The sequence below is a fragment of the Triticum aestivum genome, chromosome 7A (genome assembly GCF_018294505.1).
Source record: "Triticum aestivum cultivar Chinese Spring chromosome 7A, IWGSC CS RefSeq v2.1, whole genome shotgun sequence".
NCBI classification, from domain to species: Eukaryota; Viridiplantae; Streptophyta; class Magnoliopsida; order Poales; family Poaceae; genus Triticum; species Triticum aestivum.
In genome coordinates, this window is record NC_057812.1 from 27,719,752 (window position 1) to 27,734,647 (window position 14,896).

At 45.1% G+C, this 14,896-nt stretch overlaps 2 protein-coding genes across 2 annotated transcripts; both read right to left on the minus strand.

Moving 5' to 3' along the window:
• Positions 1-4,842: 4,842 nt before the first annotated feature.
• On the minus strand, positions 4,843-7,118 carry LOC123150250 (uncharacterized). Its single transcript, XM_044570083.1, has 7 exons — positions 6,937-7,118; positions 6,692-6,793; positions 6,194-6,565; positions 5,876-6,112; positions 5,539-5,796; positions 5,423-5,461; positions 4,843-5,341 (listed from the first exon to the last, which is right to left on the minus strand). The coding sequence occupies exons 1-7, from the start codon at positions 6,937-6,939 to the stop codon at positions 5,102-5,104; spliced, it is 1,251 nt and encodes a 416-aa protein (XP_044426018.1). The 5' UTR covers positions 6,940-7,118; the 3' UTR covers positions 4,843-5,101.
• Positions 7,119-7,431: 313 nt separating this feature from the next.
• On the minus strand, positions 7,432-9,240 carry LOC123152883 (uncharacterized). Its single transcript, XM_044572276.1, has one exon. The coding sequence runs from the start codon at positions 9,067-9,069 to the stop codon at positions 7,432-7,434; it is 1,638 nt and encodes a 545-aa protein (XP_044428211.1). The 5' UTR covers positions 9,070-9,240.
• Positions 9,241-14,896: the final 5,656 nt, after the last annotated feature.

A 14,896-nucleotide genomic window follows, 5' to 3' on the forward strand; every position in this document is an offset into this window, starting at 1 on the left:
CTGACAGGGTGTGAGTGTGAGCGAGCTCGACTGTAAAGCTCCCTCCACCGACAGTCGAGGGGAGTGTGGCGCGGTCCCCACGGCCACGCCGGCGGCGGCCCACGACGGCTCCCTTCCTTCCTTTGCCGTCAGTTGACCTGACCTGGCCCCGGAGCCGGAGGGGAGGGGAAAGAGACGCCGTACTGAACCTACCTGTATCGGCTGGCCGGCCGGTCGCGGAGGAGGAGGAGGAGGAGGAGTTGCCCGTTTGGGTGTTTCAAATTCTTCCTCCATGAATACGTACATGGGTGGCGCTTTTTATCCATCACGTATACTTGTACACGTACGTCACATGTTTCGCCTGTTTTGGCATGAAAATTTGCTTAGCCATCTACCGGCGAGAGGTCAATGAATCCAAGTAGTTGATGGCGCTACATATGTAGACGATACACGCAGCACGTCTGAGAAGCTCTGCGCCGCGTGCCCTGCCGCCGTCGGAGCCCACCGGCCGGAGAGGGCAGGTGCCGGGTTGCCCTCGCTCCGGCTATTGGCCGCGGCCGGCCGGTGCATGCACAGGTGCCGCGACGGCCTCCCTTCACCCAACTCCTCCCCGCCGGCCGTGCCGTGCCGTGCCGTGGAGTGTCTGTCCGAGTTAGGCGTCTCCGTGTCCTGTGCGTACACGGCCCATTAGTGCTTATTACACATATTTTTATCTAAATAAATATTGCTAATCATAAGTCAGTTGGATGTTTTTCTTCTTCTTTCCTGCTAAATCTACTACTGTTCCAGTTATGAATTATAAGATGTTTTATATAGACTGCACAGGGACTAAACGAGTGAACAAACACATAAAAACCGTTTATATACACGTTATTCAGGAAAAAAAGTTAGAACATCTTATTTACAATTTGAAACGGATAGAGTAGATAATTGTGTGTAAGTTGCAACGTTATGGTGGTCTCCGAAGTCACCGACCACTATGTTCTTTTGTTATACATGAGCGGTTGTGCTCCTTCGTGATCAAGTGCGAGAAACAAAGCTATCAGTAAAATTTAAGTGTTTTTCCCGCCAAGAAAAAAGTAAAATTCAAGTGTTTGGGCGGCTTCACCAAGTTTTCGGCCCGTAGAGAATATCCTCGTTGATGCATCGAATCCAATCTAACTTTTTCCCCTTGTTGCTATGCGCACAAAAAATTAGTTCCCCCTCTATGAAGCTGTTCGACAATCCACCCACTCTCTGGAATTTAAGAATCTGCGGAGTACACATTCATTCGCTCCGTGATTTTTAATTGAAACTCTGCCTGCTCCGGGAGCGGCTTTGTGGAGCGGAGGGACTCCGAACAGGCCCTACAAATTTATTTTATAATTGATTTGGACATAAGAGCATCTCCAACAGACGCCTCAAACGACGCGCGCGCGGAGGGCGGTTTGCCGCGCTCCAGCGGCCGCGGGAAACAAGCGCGCGCCGGAACCGTTTGCGCGCGCGCGAAAAGACGCCAGCTCGCGCGCGCCTATAAAGCTGCGCGCCGCTTCGCCACGCGCTTCTCCATACTTCCTCTTCCCCTCTTCCTCTCCCTCTCTGCCACGCGCCGCTCCAGCGCCCCGCTACCGCCGCGCCGCCGAGGAGCGTCCGGCTACCGCGGCGTCCGCCTGCGCCCCAACGGCTGCTACACCGCGGAGATACGCTCCGGCGAACTCCGGCTCGGCCTCGGCACGTACGGGACGGCGCGCGAGGCCGCCCGCGCGTACGACGCGGCGGCGTGGCGCCTAGGCCGGCCGCGCGGCCAGATGAACTTTCAAGATGTGTACACGCTCCAGCAAGCGCTCAACCTCGCCTCTCTGCCTCGTCTGAACACGGCGGAAGACCGTGCGGAGCACGCCGAGCGGCAACGCCGCCTCCTTGTCGCCCAGGAGGACGAGCGGGTCATGGCGGAGTGGCGCCAGCGCCACTCGGAGGACGTCGCCTACGAGCAGGCCTACTGGGCAAGGCGCCGCGAGGAGGACACGCGAAGGCGCCGCGAGACGCGGTTGGAAAGGCGTCAGCGGAAGGCGTTGGCTAATGCGCAGTCCGACATTGTTGCAGCAGGTGGGCAGTCGTTCTTCGCGCCGAACGATGATCGGTGGCTGGACATCTGGCTAGACACCTCGGACGACACCGCCGAGGATGATAATGGTGATGATGATAGCGACTTAGAGTAGTTTCTATCTAGTTGCGACGTAGTTTATCTATGCTTTCGAACTATCTATCTAGTTGCACCGATGTAAAATACCTTTGTATCGTTTTTTATTTATGCAATCTATCTAGTTTTTATTTTATCTATGCGTTCAAAAATTAAAAAAAATATTGTGTGTGCGCTGCATTTTTTACGCGCTGCATTTTAGCGCGGCTGCTGGAGCGGGCGCAGCGCGCCGCCCCAAACCAGGCGATGAGCGCGTGCTAAAGCTGTTTTTTGCGCGCGCCGCGTTGGGCGCCTGTTGGAGATGCTCTAAGAAAATCTCAATAACTTGACATGCTTACAGTTTGATTTTTTTTTCTAGTGACTCCCTGCCCAGGGAACAAATAAATGGAACTGACCATTGGACCAACATCACCCCTCTTCTTCCTTCGGTGACCAGCTTACGCACAGGTGTCTTCCCCATTTCAGAATAGTAAGAGACAGGTACGTACGATGCCAAAACCGTGAGAAAAGAAAAGAGGAACAAAAGCAACACCATCATTTCATATATGTACGCTTCGTATTACATAGTCCAAATTGAAAATGAGGGAGAACTTAAAACCGGCCACCAAAGGTGTCGGTTGAAGATTCAACATCATTTCAGCATTATTAGCAAAAAAACATCATTTCTGGATTTTTGTCCTGTGCTACCCGACATCATTTATAGAACTTCGTGGCAGTTTCATCATGATGCGTCATGCACTAATACTAGGAGTTGCATACTAATTAAACCATTGGCAATTTGTCGGTTGCTTGGAGGTGCACTTAATTATTATTCATATGTATGTTAATAATGCGATTGCGGTAGTATGTAGTTGGTGCCATATGTAAATGTTATTTTTTTGGAAGACAGATGGATCAGGATCTAGTGATTAACTAGTGATCCCAGCCATGTGCTCTGCCACCCGTCACCTTGATCGCCCCTTTGCCCCGGTGCCTTTGCAAAGTGGTCACCTTGATCTAGAATTCTTGTTTTTCTGCTTCTGTTGGCGGTGAAAAACTATTAAGTACTCTCAACCAGTTGCAAAATGATTTGAAATCTAATTTCATACGAGATCAAACTCCTTTCAGTTTAACTGAAAGTAAGTTGCTGGAAACCAAATTTGGGTTGGTTGATTTAGTTGGGAAGGAAGAAGGAGTCTCGGCCGTTTAGCGTAGAGATAGAGGCCTTGCGCAGAAGAAGAAGAATCGGTAACAACTGTTGAGCTCGTGCAACGCCAATGCGTGGCTGACAGTTAACGGTTCAGACTTGCAGCGGGGCGGGCACAGATGCATGGAAAGTCGCCGCCGCGAGAAGCAAAGCAAAGCAAAGGAGAAGAGAGATTCCCGGCACGGCGGCACGTCGGATCGAGCAACAATGACAGACAGCACCTACGCCACTCCCCCGTACGGCACAGCAGCTGCCCTGCCAGCCAGGTGCCGCCAGGCGTACGTCCACCCAGTGAGAATGAGGCAATGCTAAAGGAGGCCACGTGTTCTACACCAATCTCAAAGCTTCTCTTCTTCCCCAAATCAATTTCCATGATTTTCGAATCTGTACTACTCGTATATACTACTCCCTCTGTAAACTAATGTAAGAGCATTTAGATCACTATTTTAGTATTCTAAACGCTCTTACATTAGTTTACAGAGGGAGTACTAATATAGCAAGGCAGAAGGATCGCGACCGAGTGGTTAATTATTGCTGAGCACAATCATGTGCTCATTAGAGATCGCTTTGCTTCGTCGTCGTTGCAAATCACAAGTCTTTCCTGCCTAGCCCTAGAACTCTTGTTTTTCTGCATGCCCCGTCCAAACATGAGCAGCCTCGTGTAGAGCTTGCCGTATACACAAGCACCTGCACAGTGCCTCCACTGTTGCCGCCATATGTGTACGCGCGGGCGTGATCGATCGGTGCCTGAGTGCAGTATTACCTATATATCGTCTCCGGCGTGGCCCGTCGCATGCAGAGAGTTGGTTACGTGCTCGCCGTCTGGATCGGTTGAGAATTTCGTCTCGTCGTCGTCGTCCCGGCGGGTCTGGTCCCGCCGGCGAAAGCAACACCGTGGCTGCATCCGGACCGACACGCAGGTCTCGGCTGGACCGAGCCGGCGCAAATACTTGCAGAACGAGGCTAGTAGTACGTACCAGCAGCTTAGTGGCGACCAAACACTACAACACGTACGTCAATTGCAGGCACTTTAAAATGCATCAAAAAGCCCCTATAATGCCAGCTTAGAGAAAAGAAGGCATTTTCCAAATATGCTAGAGATGGTCACGAAGGGAAAGATCTTTTGAGGCATTTTTCTAGAACGCCTCCAAAGGTCAACACAGAGGCATGTTTAAAACGCCAGCAAGCTCAATTTGAGGCATTTTTCCACAATGCCTCAAAAACATTAAACCCAGGCATTTTTCCAGAACACCAACAAGCTCAATTGAAGGCATTTTTTCAAAATGCCTCCAAAGACTATTTGTAGCATTTCTCATGATGCCTCTAAAAATTATGCCTGGCATCTCTCATACTGCCTTCAAGACATTTTTGTGGCATTCTAAAGAATGCCTCAAAACCATTATGTGGCGTCTTTTGTATTGCCTCCAAAATGTTTCCAGGGCACATAAGAATGCCACAAACTTTACATATGCATAATAAGAATATGATAAAACCATTGTTACAGCAAGCTCAATAATTTGCATCTAGCTCTGTAAAAACACACATACAATAGAAAAAAAGATTGAGAAGCTTGCATCGGCTAGAAGTATCATCGTGCACGCGAATAATGCAAAGCATCACCATCAGAACATCTTCACAAATTCAGAAACAATATCGAAGTATCAATCAGAAACACACAGGTCACTTCCTACTGTTGTGACAACAATACGAACAAGTGTTACAGGAAAAGGCATGTACAACTCACTTATGACCATCTTTCATGTTTCCCTGCCCGAATTCCTAAGTATGTTGTTTCCGGTTGTAGCAGAGATTGCTTGAGTACCTTTTTTCATTCTTGTTGTCTCAGAAACTTTCTTTCTCTTCAGTGTATTCCTCACTACACCTTCTGAAGTACTGCAACCAGTCTGATGGTTGGTCACCTGAGTTCCAGTAGTTGTTTTGTTGGGATCCACATTCTCACTATTGTTGAAAGACATCTGACTACAAACACTAGAAACCTACAATTGGGTAAAAATAAAAATCATGTATAGTTATACATAATATGAGCACAAAACAACAACTATGAGCTATGATAGTACCTTAGAATGCAACACGGTAGTACGGTCTGTTTGCATAATCTGCATGAAAAAGAGGTCAGAATAGTTGCATATATAAGAACAGGGCAGATGAGTTAGCAAAGTGTCACGTATCATACATTTTTGCGTGGCCATGGAATACACCTAGCTTGGGCATTTCCTAGCCTGTTTATTTTCCCTTGTGCACGAGGCAGCTCAGTTGTTTCTTTGAGCACGATGTTGACAAGTACTTCAACACAATCAGCTAGTGGTTGACCATCAATAGCTTTAGCTTTTCTATCAGTTTTCTGAATGGTTCCCATTGCCACCACACTTGCACTGTTTGGTGACGTCAAACTAACTTCCATGCCACACTTTATGGTATCTTTTAATTCGTCCTGTAAGTTGCAATAGTACTAAGTAACCCTTCTAATTTGCTAGTTGGTTAAAAAGTTGAGACAAATATAGAAAAATCACCTTTGGCCCCTTTTGGAGTGGTGTTTGAAATATTCCTGGTTTCTTATGTTTAGTTGTCTTTGTCTTCTTCAGTTTTGGCACAGGCGCAAGACTTGGTAGTGCTGATTCTGTTATCCTTGATTCTAGTTGGGTTGCCTTCACCTTATCTGGATGCCTTGGAGCAGCCATTGCCTCGGATGCCTTGGTAGTATATGAAAGTGAAGTTGCTTGTTCTTCGTCATTCATGTTTTCCAAGTCCTAGTATGTGGAGAATCATATTTAGCTAGTAGTAAATGCTCAAATAATGTGACTTAATTTAAGAGATGAAACAAGAATCACCTTAGAAGGATCTTTATTTGGAAGCTCCTTTTCTGGAATCTCTCCCATTTCAACAGACCCCCTAGAAGCTATGATCAAACTTTTTAGCTCATTGTACTGTTCTTGCATTCTCTCACTCTTGGCCATTATTGAAGTTTGATTTGCCACCAGAGTATGCACCACATGCCGAAGCTCCATGTTCTTTTGTTTAGCAGCATGTAGTTCAGCTTCAACTTGAGCAAGGCGCTCCGAAGCGACTCCACCTACTAATAGACCAAGGCCACTTGGCCTTCCTTTCTTTTCTTTTCGGAAAATTGATGAATAAAGATCACCATCACGTGCCTCCTCACCAATCAAAGAAGGATCTTCCCGAATCCTTTTTTTAATGTCATCCTGAAAGGTTCATATAACAGTAGGGTTGCAAGCATGAATTTTATGAAGCACTGAACAAAGCAGTATCAAGTGAAAGCTAACTAGGAATATAATAGAACAGAGCACTATGAAGTGAACTACATATACCATTTTTACTCCGCTTTGTTGGTTGACTGGATATCCATTGTTTTTTGTATGCGTAACCACGTAAAGCTCGGCACGCCCAATTTCTCTACCCTCTACCATCTCCTGTAGCAGAGATGAAATGTTGATACACCAAGGCAAAAAAGACAAAAGAGAAAGAGCCAAAAAAAGGACAAAGACACCAAGGCAACAGATCTAGATAGCAAATCAATATTATGGGGTAAAATAAAACAAGGAATATTGATTACCATTTGATCAAGGACAACTGCAAAACTTCGTGACCCAGCGGTGTGGGTCCCCTTGCATCCCTCGAGTTGCGATGCCCGAGTGGCTTTGTTTCTCTCAGATTTTTCCTGGACACACAAATATGATGAAGAAACTCATCACAAGCTTATATGTGGAACACATATTTAGCATAGGATACAAAACTACACCATTGAGTACTCACCTTTGTTGTGCAAGTTGGATGCATAGCCCTCAGGAAACCTAGCATCCTTTAGAACCTGGCAAAACATCTTAGCACCATGTGAATCCAAGTAGTATAATGTCGGAGGTAGGTATGGTTTACTTCTAGTTAAATCTGGATGTTGGTCTTGGCGTATATTCAACTGTTGTAGGTCAAGACGTGCATTTAGATTGTCCTTTGATCTTTTGCTAACATTCAGAAGGGTATGGGCAATATTCTCAAACACATTCTTCTCTATGTGCATAGGATCCAGATTATGACGCAATAGAAGTGTTTCCTAGTATGGCAGCTGAAAGAAGCAACTTCTCTTTCTGAATATTGAAGTGTCTTGCTGCACGCTTGTATCATTCTCATCTACCTGATTATGGTGTCGCTTCCTGCTGCTCTTCTGCTGCAGTTTCCCGTATGTAGTTTTCATGTCCTTTGTCAATATTGAAATTTCATGTGATGAAAGGGGAACGGGAGGCTCTCGATGTTCCTCAAAACCATCAAATGACTCAGCATCAAATCGAAACTCGTGATTAGGTTCCAAGAATCTGCGATGTCCCATATAGCATTTCTTGTGTCCAGTCTTTAACCAAAGAGAGCATGTCTCTGATAGACAATGGGAGCAAACTGCTATATTTTCTCCAGACAAAGATCCACGCCCAGGCCAATCACTTATTGTCCATAGTAGTGCGGCGCGTAAGAGAAACTTCTTAGATCGAGAGGCATCATAAGTCCAGACTCCATCATTCCAAAGCTCCAGAAGATCGTCTATGGTCAGCTGCATGTAAACATCCATGCCTTTCCCTGGAGATTTTTTACCAGGAATGATGACAGAGAGGATAAAGTTTGATTGCTTCATACAAATCCATGGAGGAAGGTTGTAGGGGATCAAGATGATAGGCCATATGCTATATGAGAGATTCATATTTCCAAAAGGGTTGAAACCATCAGCTCCCAATCCAAATCTAACAATGCAAACTTCTGAACTGAAGTCTTTGTGAATAGCATCAAAGTGTTTCCATGCAGGTGAACCAGCTGGGTGTCGTATCAAGCCGTCCTTTGTGCGGCCTTCGCTGTGCCACCTCATATCTGATGCCGTCTTTGTAGAAGCGAACAACCTTTGGAGTCTCTTCTTTAGCGGGAAATGACGAACCACCTTTTGAGGCACCTTGTGGACACGCCTTCCATCAACTCCAGTATTTACGCTCTTCCATCTACTTGTGCCACACACTGGACATGATATGGCATCAGCATGTTCCTTCCTAAATAGAATGCAATCGTTTTTGCATGCATCTATACTATTATATCCAATACCAATGGCTCTCACAAACTTTTTGGCCCCATGAAAATTTTTGGGCAAGGCCTCACCTTCTGGAAGTGCCTCCTTAATTAGCATCAATACCTCATCAAAGCAGACATTGCTCATTCCCCTCATATTCTTGATGTGAAGCAACCTCACCAAAAAATGCAGCTTCGAGAATCTTTTGCAACCTGGGTACAGCTCTTGGCGCCCATCATTAACTAATCTATAGTATGCTTCAGCATCATCGTCCAAGTCATCTTCAGACTCTTGCTCCTCTCCTAAAGTACGAGTATCATACATCCCGAATCCTTCCAGTAGCATCTCATCCATCTCATCACTATCAGCATATTCTTCAAACTGTGAACTAGGACCTGAAGTTGTTTCGGAGGGCCGCATACTTTCTCCATGATGAATCCATGTGGTATATCCAGCCATGAATCCATCATAAATCAAATGATCATAGACTTCAAGTTCACCTAACCAATGAGAGTTTACACATATCTTGCAAGGGCAGAGAATCCTATTACTTTTTGCTGACGTACGAAAAGCAAATTTTATGAAGTTGCTAGTTCCTTCAGAATACTTGGCGGAAGACCTTGCTGCTCGCATCCAACTCCTATCCATTCTCAACTGAACAAAACCAAGTTCTTCAACATGAGGTGCTTAGAAGAAGTTATGTAACATACTAAAGCAGAGGCCACATAAAAATTCTATAATAAATATTTGAATGTGAGCAGAAGCAAAGAGGAATTTCTAGAAGCAGTGTCAGTTTAACTAGCAAAAATACCAAATCAACTTTCAGTTGTTCCTTGTCGTTGTTGCACACTAGTCAAGAACTTTTGTTTTTTGCTTTTTTTTATTATTTCGATGGTCACCTATAGAAGACAGAGGTGGGAGGGTTATTTTGCAAATAGTCTAAAATCAAGGGTCAAATCTGTATAATAAGCCAAGCATTGGAGGCGCTATCCACCGAAACGCCAGCAACAATCGGAGGCATTTTTTAAATCCGCCTTCAAAGCATGTGAGCATCGGAGGCACTTTCTCAAAGTGCCGTTAGTACCATGATTTTAAGGCATTTTAGGAAATTGCCGCTAATAAAATGCCTCCTAATGACGTACGTGTTGTAGTGAAATGTGGCGTGAGTGATCGCGGAAGGGCAAGCAGCCGACACTGCCCGATCGAGTGCGATGACAACTGATCGGAGCAGCTGGCATGGCACCCAACCCGGCACCGTGGCAATGCGTGGCTGAAGGTCATCGTTGCTGAAACCTCCAGCTCCAGCCGGGCGGGCACGTACGCATGCATGGAGATGGAGCCCGCCGCCGGGAGGAAACGGCGATGCACCGCTGCCGGTGCAGTGCGGGGGACAGCCAATCCATTTTCGACGCCAGGCAAAACAAGGAGCTCGACGGCCTATGCTTGTTTCTACTGACCGAGCGAGATGCGGAGCGGCAGTGAGACGTTTGTTGCGTGCAGGTGGATGCTTTGGCATGGCAGGTCCATGTCCGTGGTGGACGGTGTTGGCGTGTTGCCTGCCGGGTGCACGCTGAACCCAGGGCCCGATTCCAGGGGCTACATACCGAGCGAGAGCTGAGAATGAGAGGAGCAGAGAAGAAAGATTCCCTTGCCGGATGAAGGAACAAGAACGAACGACAGACGGCACGTACGAGACGGGGACACACGGCAGCACGTCAGGTCGCCGCAGAGCAGACCTGGCTGGACATCCACCACCCTGGGCCTGGGCCGGGCATGCAAGCGGCGGCACAAGGCTACAAACCACCTGAACGAGCGTAGCAGTGCCCATGACGCCGGGGAAAAAATGGCGCTGTTGCAGTGGATGCGGTGAATCTGGGCAGGTGACAGCAGATGGATTCGATTCGACGCCATGCCAAGATGAGGAGTCGGCTGACCTCCCCTCCCCCACCTCTCGTGCGCAGCGGCAGAGAGACATCTGTTGCATGCAGGTAGATGGGTGCCATGCCATGCCATGCATGCTCTGCATCTCCGGTGTGGCCGTGTCTGTGTTATCTGCCGGATGCACAGAACCGAGACTCCTCTCCTCCCTCCCTCCCTCCCTCCTGCTCAGCTTCATACACTCCTCACTCCTGCTCCATAAACAGTCGCGAGATCGAGCCACGTCTACCATATTCCAACCAGCTACGGCGAGGACACGGCAAGCAACGGCCGGACAGGCAGCTCCAGCGACCGCGGGGGCAGCCAGCAGGGCCTCCAGCGGTTCGTCGGCGGCGGCTTCAGCTGGGCCATTTTCACAGGACGTCGGCTGGCATGGGCTTGCGAAAAAGGCCTCCACTGGGCAGCCCAGCCTCGCCTGCTTAGCAGTACTGGGCCATTAATATTCTTGTAAGAGAAAAGGATGAAATACCCCCCAAACTCTAAAACCGGTTATTTAATCCCCTCAAATCTGGAATACCGGATAAATCTCCCCCTAATGTGGTTTTGGGGAGGATTTCAGATGGTTTTGCCTTTTACATTGTGCTGACGTGGCAGTGCATACCAAAAATTACTAATTTGTGGGCGCTCGACTTCAGGCCGCTGCCGGCCGTCATGTCCGCCTCCCTGCGTCCCCAACTTCGGCCGAGCTCCGCCACGTTTTTGGGGTGTATTTGATCCGATTAGCCACATTTGAGGGGGAAAACTACACCTTTCTCTTCTTGTAACAAGTAGCGAGTTTTCTTTTAGAGTCAATTACACCACAAGTGCTAAAACTTGACGAGAAAAAATCATTTTAGTGCCAAAACTTGCGACATACATTGAATTGATGCTATAAGTTGGCTTTGGCGTGCATATACAGTACAAATTGCATTTGTAGACAGACACAGAGCTGACTAGACGCGCCACATGGGCATCAGGCCCACTGTCAGTCACTGAAGGGTAGATATAGGATGTGTGTCTTGTTATTTTGTGAAAAACACCTCAGAATAAATTTTCAAAAATGAATTGTCACCAGCCGGATTTGAACTGGTGATCTACAGAATGGAGGAGATCATGCCTAACCAATGCACCAAGAACAGTTTCCTGTTATAATTGCAAATGTACATTATATATCGAGGCAGACTTAAGCTAGCTGGAGACCCTAAACCATATTGCAGTGCTATTTTTTAACATAAACTAAACTATATGTAAATTATAATCTTTTTTACGAATATGTAAATCATAATCATGTGTCGTGCTTTAAGATTTTTTTTTAAAAATTATATATATTTAAATGCTTACATAAGTTTAAAATGTTCACAGTTTTTTTAGAAACAAATCTTCACAGTTTTACCAAAATATTAATGTAGTATATAAAAGTGTTCATGCTTTAATAATTTTTCTATATATTTTAATAAATGCTTATATAAGTTTATAAATCTTCACAGTTTTAACAAAATACCCATGTAGTCTATAAAATTGTTCCTGTTTTAAGAAACATATATTCATATAATGTCAAAATCGTTGGCTAGGATTCAAACCAGTGACATATAGTCATCAGGTGCGCGTAGCAACCAACCCACCCGACAGTGTTATTTTTTTCTTCAGAAATTGATAAAATATATGTAAATTATAATCTTATATTATAAATAATATATATATATATAATATTACATTATAAAATTATTCACGTATTATTTAAAAAATATCCATATGTTTAAATTGCAAATTAGAAAATTATGCACGTAATAATTTTCATATTCAATGAAAATATCAAAGTAATTTTTCTACATATTTAAATAAATGATAATATATATTTAAAATTTTCGTGCTTTCAATAAAATATTTATGTATTATATAAAAGTGTTCATTTTTATTCTGCAGTTTATTTTGTTTATAATGCTCAATTATAAGTTGCATATAATTTAAATTTTTTTGTAACAAATAACAGTGCAAAATGGTCCGTAGGGTGTCGAGCCCGCTTAAGGCCTACCGAATATATAGAGTGCATATCATATCCATTTAGTACAAAAAACGCCTCTTGGTCCATTGTCTCAAAAAAAAAGTACAAAAAAGGCTTCTTGGTCCATTGGTTATGCAGACGCACATCTATGCTGTCAGCCACCATTTTTGCACATAATTTGCTCGCTGACAGATAGACCAACACGTGGCAGTGGCCTTTTTGTGAGAAAAAATAATTTCGATGGGATTTCACAAAAAAAAACAGGCCACAAGCCCTATCTATACCATTCAATGGTTGACAACAGGTCCCACGCCACGTGGCGTGCCTAGTCAGCACCGTGTCCGTATACAAATGCGATTTGCACCGTATATGCCCTCATGACCCAGCTCGTGGTCCTATGAACATTATGCTGGATTAATAAAGAAGGCAAGATTTGTTTTCATCTCAAAAGAACAAAGAAATATAAACAGAATAGTGACATCGTTCTGATCACATTTCTCCCTAAGGTTCTTCGGCATTTCTTTCAAGTTTGAAAGTTGACCTGATACCATCATATACCAACATCCAAAATACAGTTGAGATTTACGGAAACAACACAAGAGTCATACATGTCAGATCTTTGAAAGAATTCATAGTAACATTGCTTTGAGATGAATTGCTAAGATAATTTTGATCTTTTTTCGTCGCCGCCACACTATTATTGGTATTTCAGAAATCAAGATCAACCCTGAAAACTGCTCTGTGCAAACTCCAAACTGAAATAAGAGACAAGACATTTACATAAATAACATGATGTCTGATCAGTACATTATTCAGTCAGTCCTAAATCTAAATTTCAAGCATTCATGCTACACAGGAAAAATAACTTCAGTTATTTCATGCCAATATTGTCAAACTCCCTAAATAGTTAACTGGGCAAAGGGTGTGTGCCTCAGCAGCAGAATGAAGACTGCTGTAACAGCACAGTCAATCCAGTGAACATCATTACAAATGCATAACATAATTTTAATAGGTTGACAGGCCAAGGGTGCGGGCAAATAACGCACTAAGACACATAACAATCATGATCTAGCTGCTCCAACTTCTAAACATTGGCGACTACAGTATATTCAAAGATTCAGGCCATATTCAGTTGTAATCGTTTCAATTCAATCAACATATACAAGTTAAAATGGTACAAGGTGCAGTGCTGCACTGACTATTTGGGCTCTTTCACAATCAACCACATCAGATTTCCCAAGAGCTTTTCAGTTTGAAAACCACTCCTGAAGTGGATATAAGAACAGAAAGAATGATCAATGCGCAGAGCTAAATTGCTGGCTACGCCTCTATTTATATACTGAACAATATCATTTTTTTAGGGAATATATACTGAACAATATCATGGTTTTACAGGGTTGGTTACAACTGCATACAATCTTCAGATCGTATCCTAACTAGTCAGTAACTTGGCGATCCTAACGAACTATATCTGTGCGTACAAGCATATATACGATATACATTAACAAGCGCTCCCGGAAAAGCTCGGATGGTCCAACACGAATACAAGTACTATTTAGAAATCCTCAAGGCATAACGAAGGATGTGCCGACGAAAACTTCCCAGCGCATCCTTAGCCAAAGCATTTCCCTTGAGAACACATCTATTGATCAACTCATGATATGCATTTTCAGTAAAGAATTTGATCATGCAGGCCATGGTAATAATCAGGATCGTAACCGTGTAGATGACCAATCTCGGAATTGCTCCTTGGTATAGCACATCATGCTTAAGATCCTGCAGGTTGGATCCTGGGATGATCTTCTCCATATCCCTCTTGTGTTCCACCTTCATTTCTTCAGTGTCTCTGAAGATGAGATCCATCTGACAAGACTCTGCGAACCTGACAGAATCATCCAAAACCAACTCGTCCAAAGGCAAGGTCGTGGGAGCTAGAGAGACCCGTGCAGGCAGCTGGACGGTTGTGCCCCATCCCCACAGCACTCTCATCAGCAGCAGCGTGAGGCCAACCACGAACACAAAGGTGAACATGGGGCACTTCTTGGCGGCAGACGGCACAAGTATTCCGCCGACCACTGCACTAATGGAGTAGAACAACAGAAACCACACCAGCAGCAGGCACACGATGTCGAGGATTGTGCCCCCTAAAGCTGGGATTCTCAGCACCACTGTGAGGCCGATGGTGACCTGGATGGATAAGTCAGGGTACTCCTTGATGGCTGAAGGCACAAGTATACTAACAACTGCGCTAATAGCCAGAAACACAAGAAGCCACAGCAGCAGCAAGTACGCGGTCTCAAGAAGGTAGCCAGCAAGGCCAAGTATTGTATCCCATGGCGTTCTCATTAGCGCTACTGTCAGGAAGATGGTCACAGTGAACATGAGTAAGGGGTACTTGTCTATGACCGACGGCAGCGGTAAGAGAGGGTACACGATGTTAATGGCGACAGTAATGGCGGCAAACACCAGCAGCCACACCAGTAGAGTGTACACGATTCCGGGAAGGTAGCCAGCAAGGCTTACAAGTGTATTTCGAGGAGTTGTCATCACCACCAC

Bases quoted from the DNA above. Each gene is read 5' to 3' on its own strand.
- LOC123150250 (XM_044570083.1), bottom strand. The intron at 5,797-5,875 runs GTGATTTTTCTA...TGCAACTTACAG, and splicing joins CACTCCAAAAGGGGCCAAAG to GACGAATTAAAAGATACCAT. The intron at 5,342-5,422 runs GTACTATCATAG...ACCCAATTGTAG, and splicing joins CTACCGTGTTGCATTCTAAG to GTTTCTAGTGTTTGTAGTCA.
- LOC123152883 (XM_044572276.1), bottom strand. From the start codon at position 9,069: ATGGATAGGAGTTGGATGCGAGCAGCAAGGTCTTCCGCCAAGTATTCT.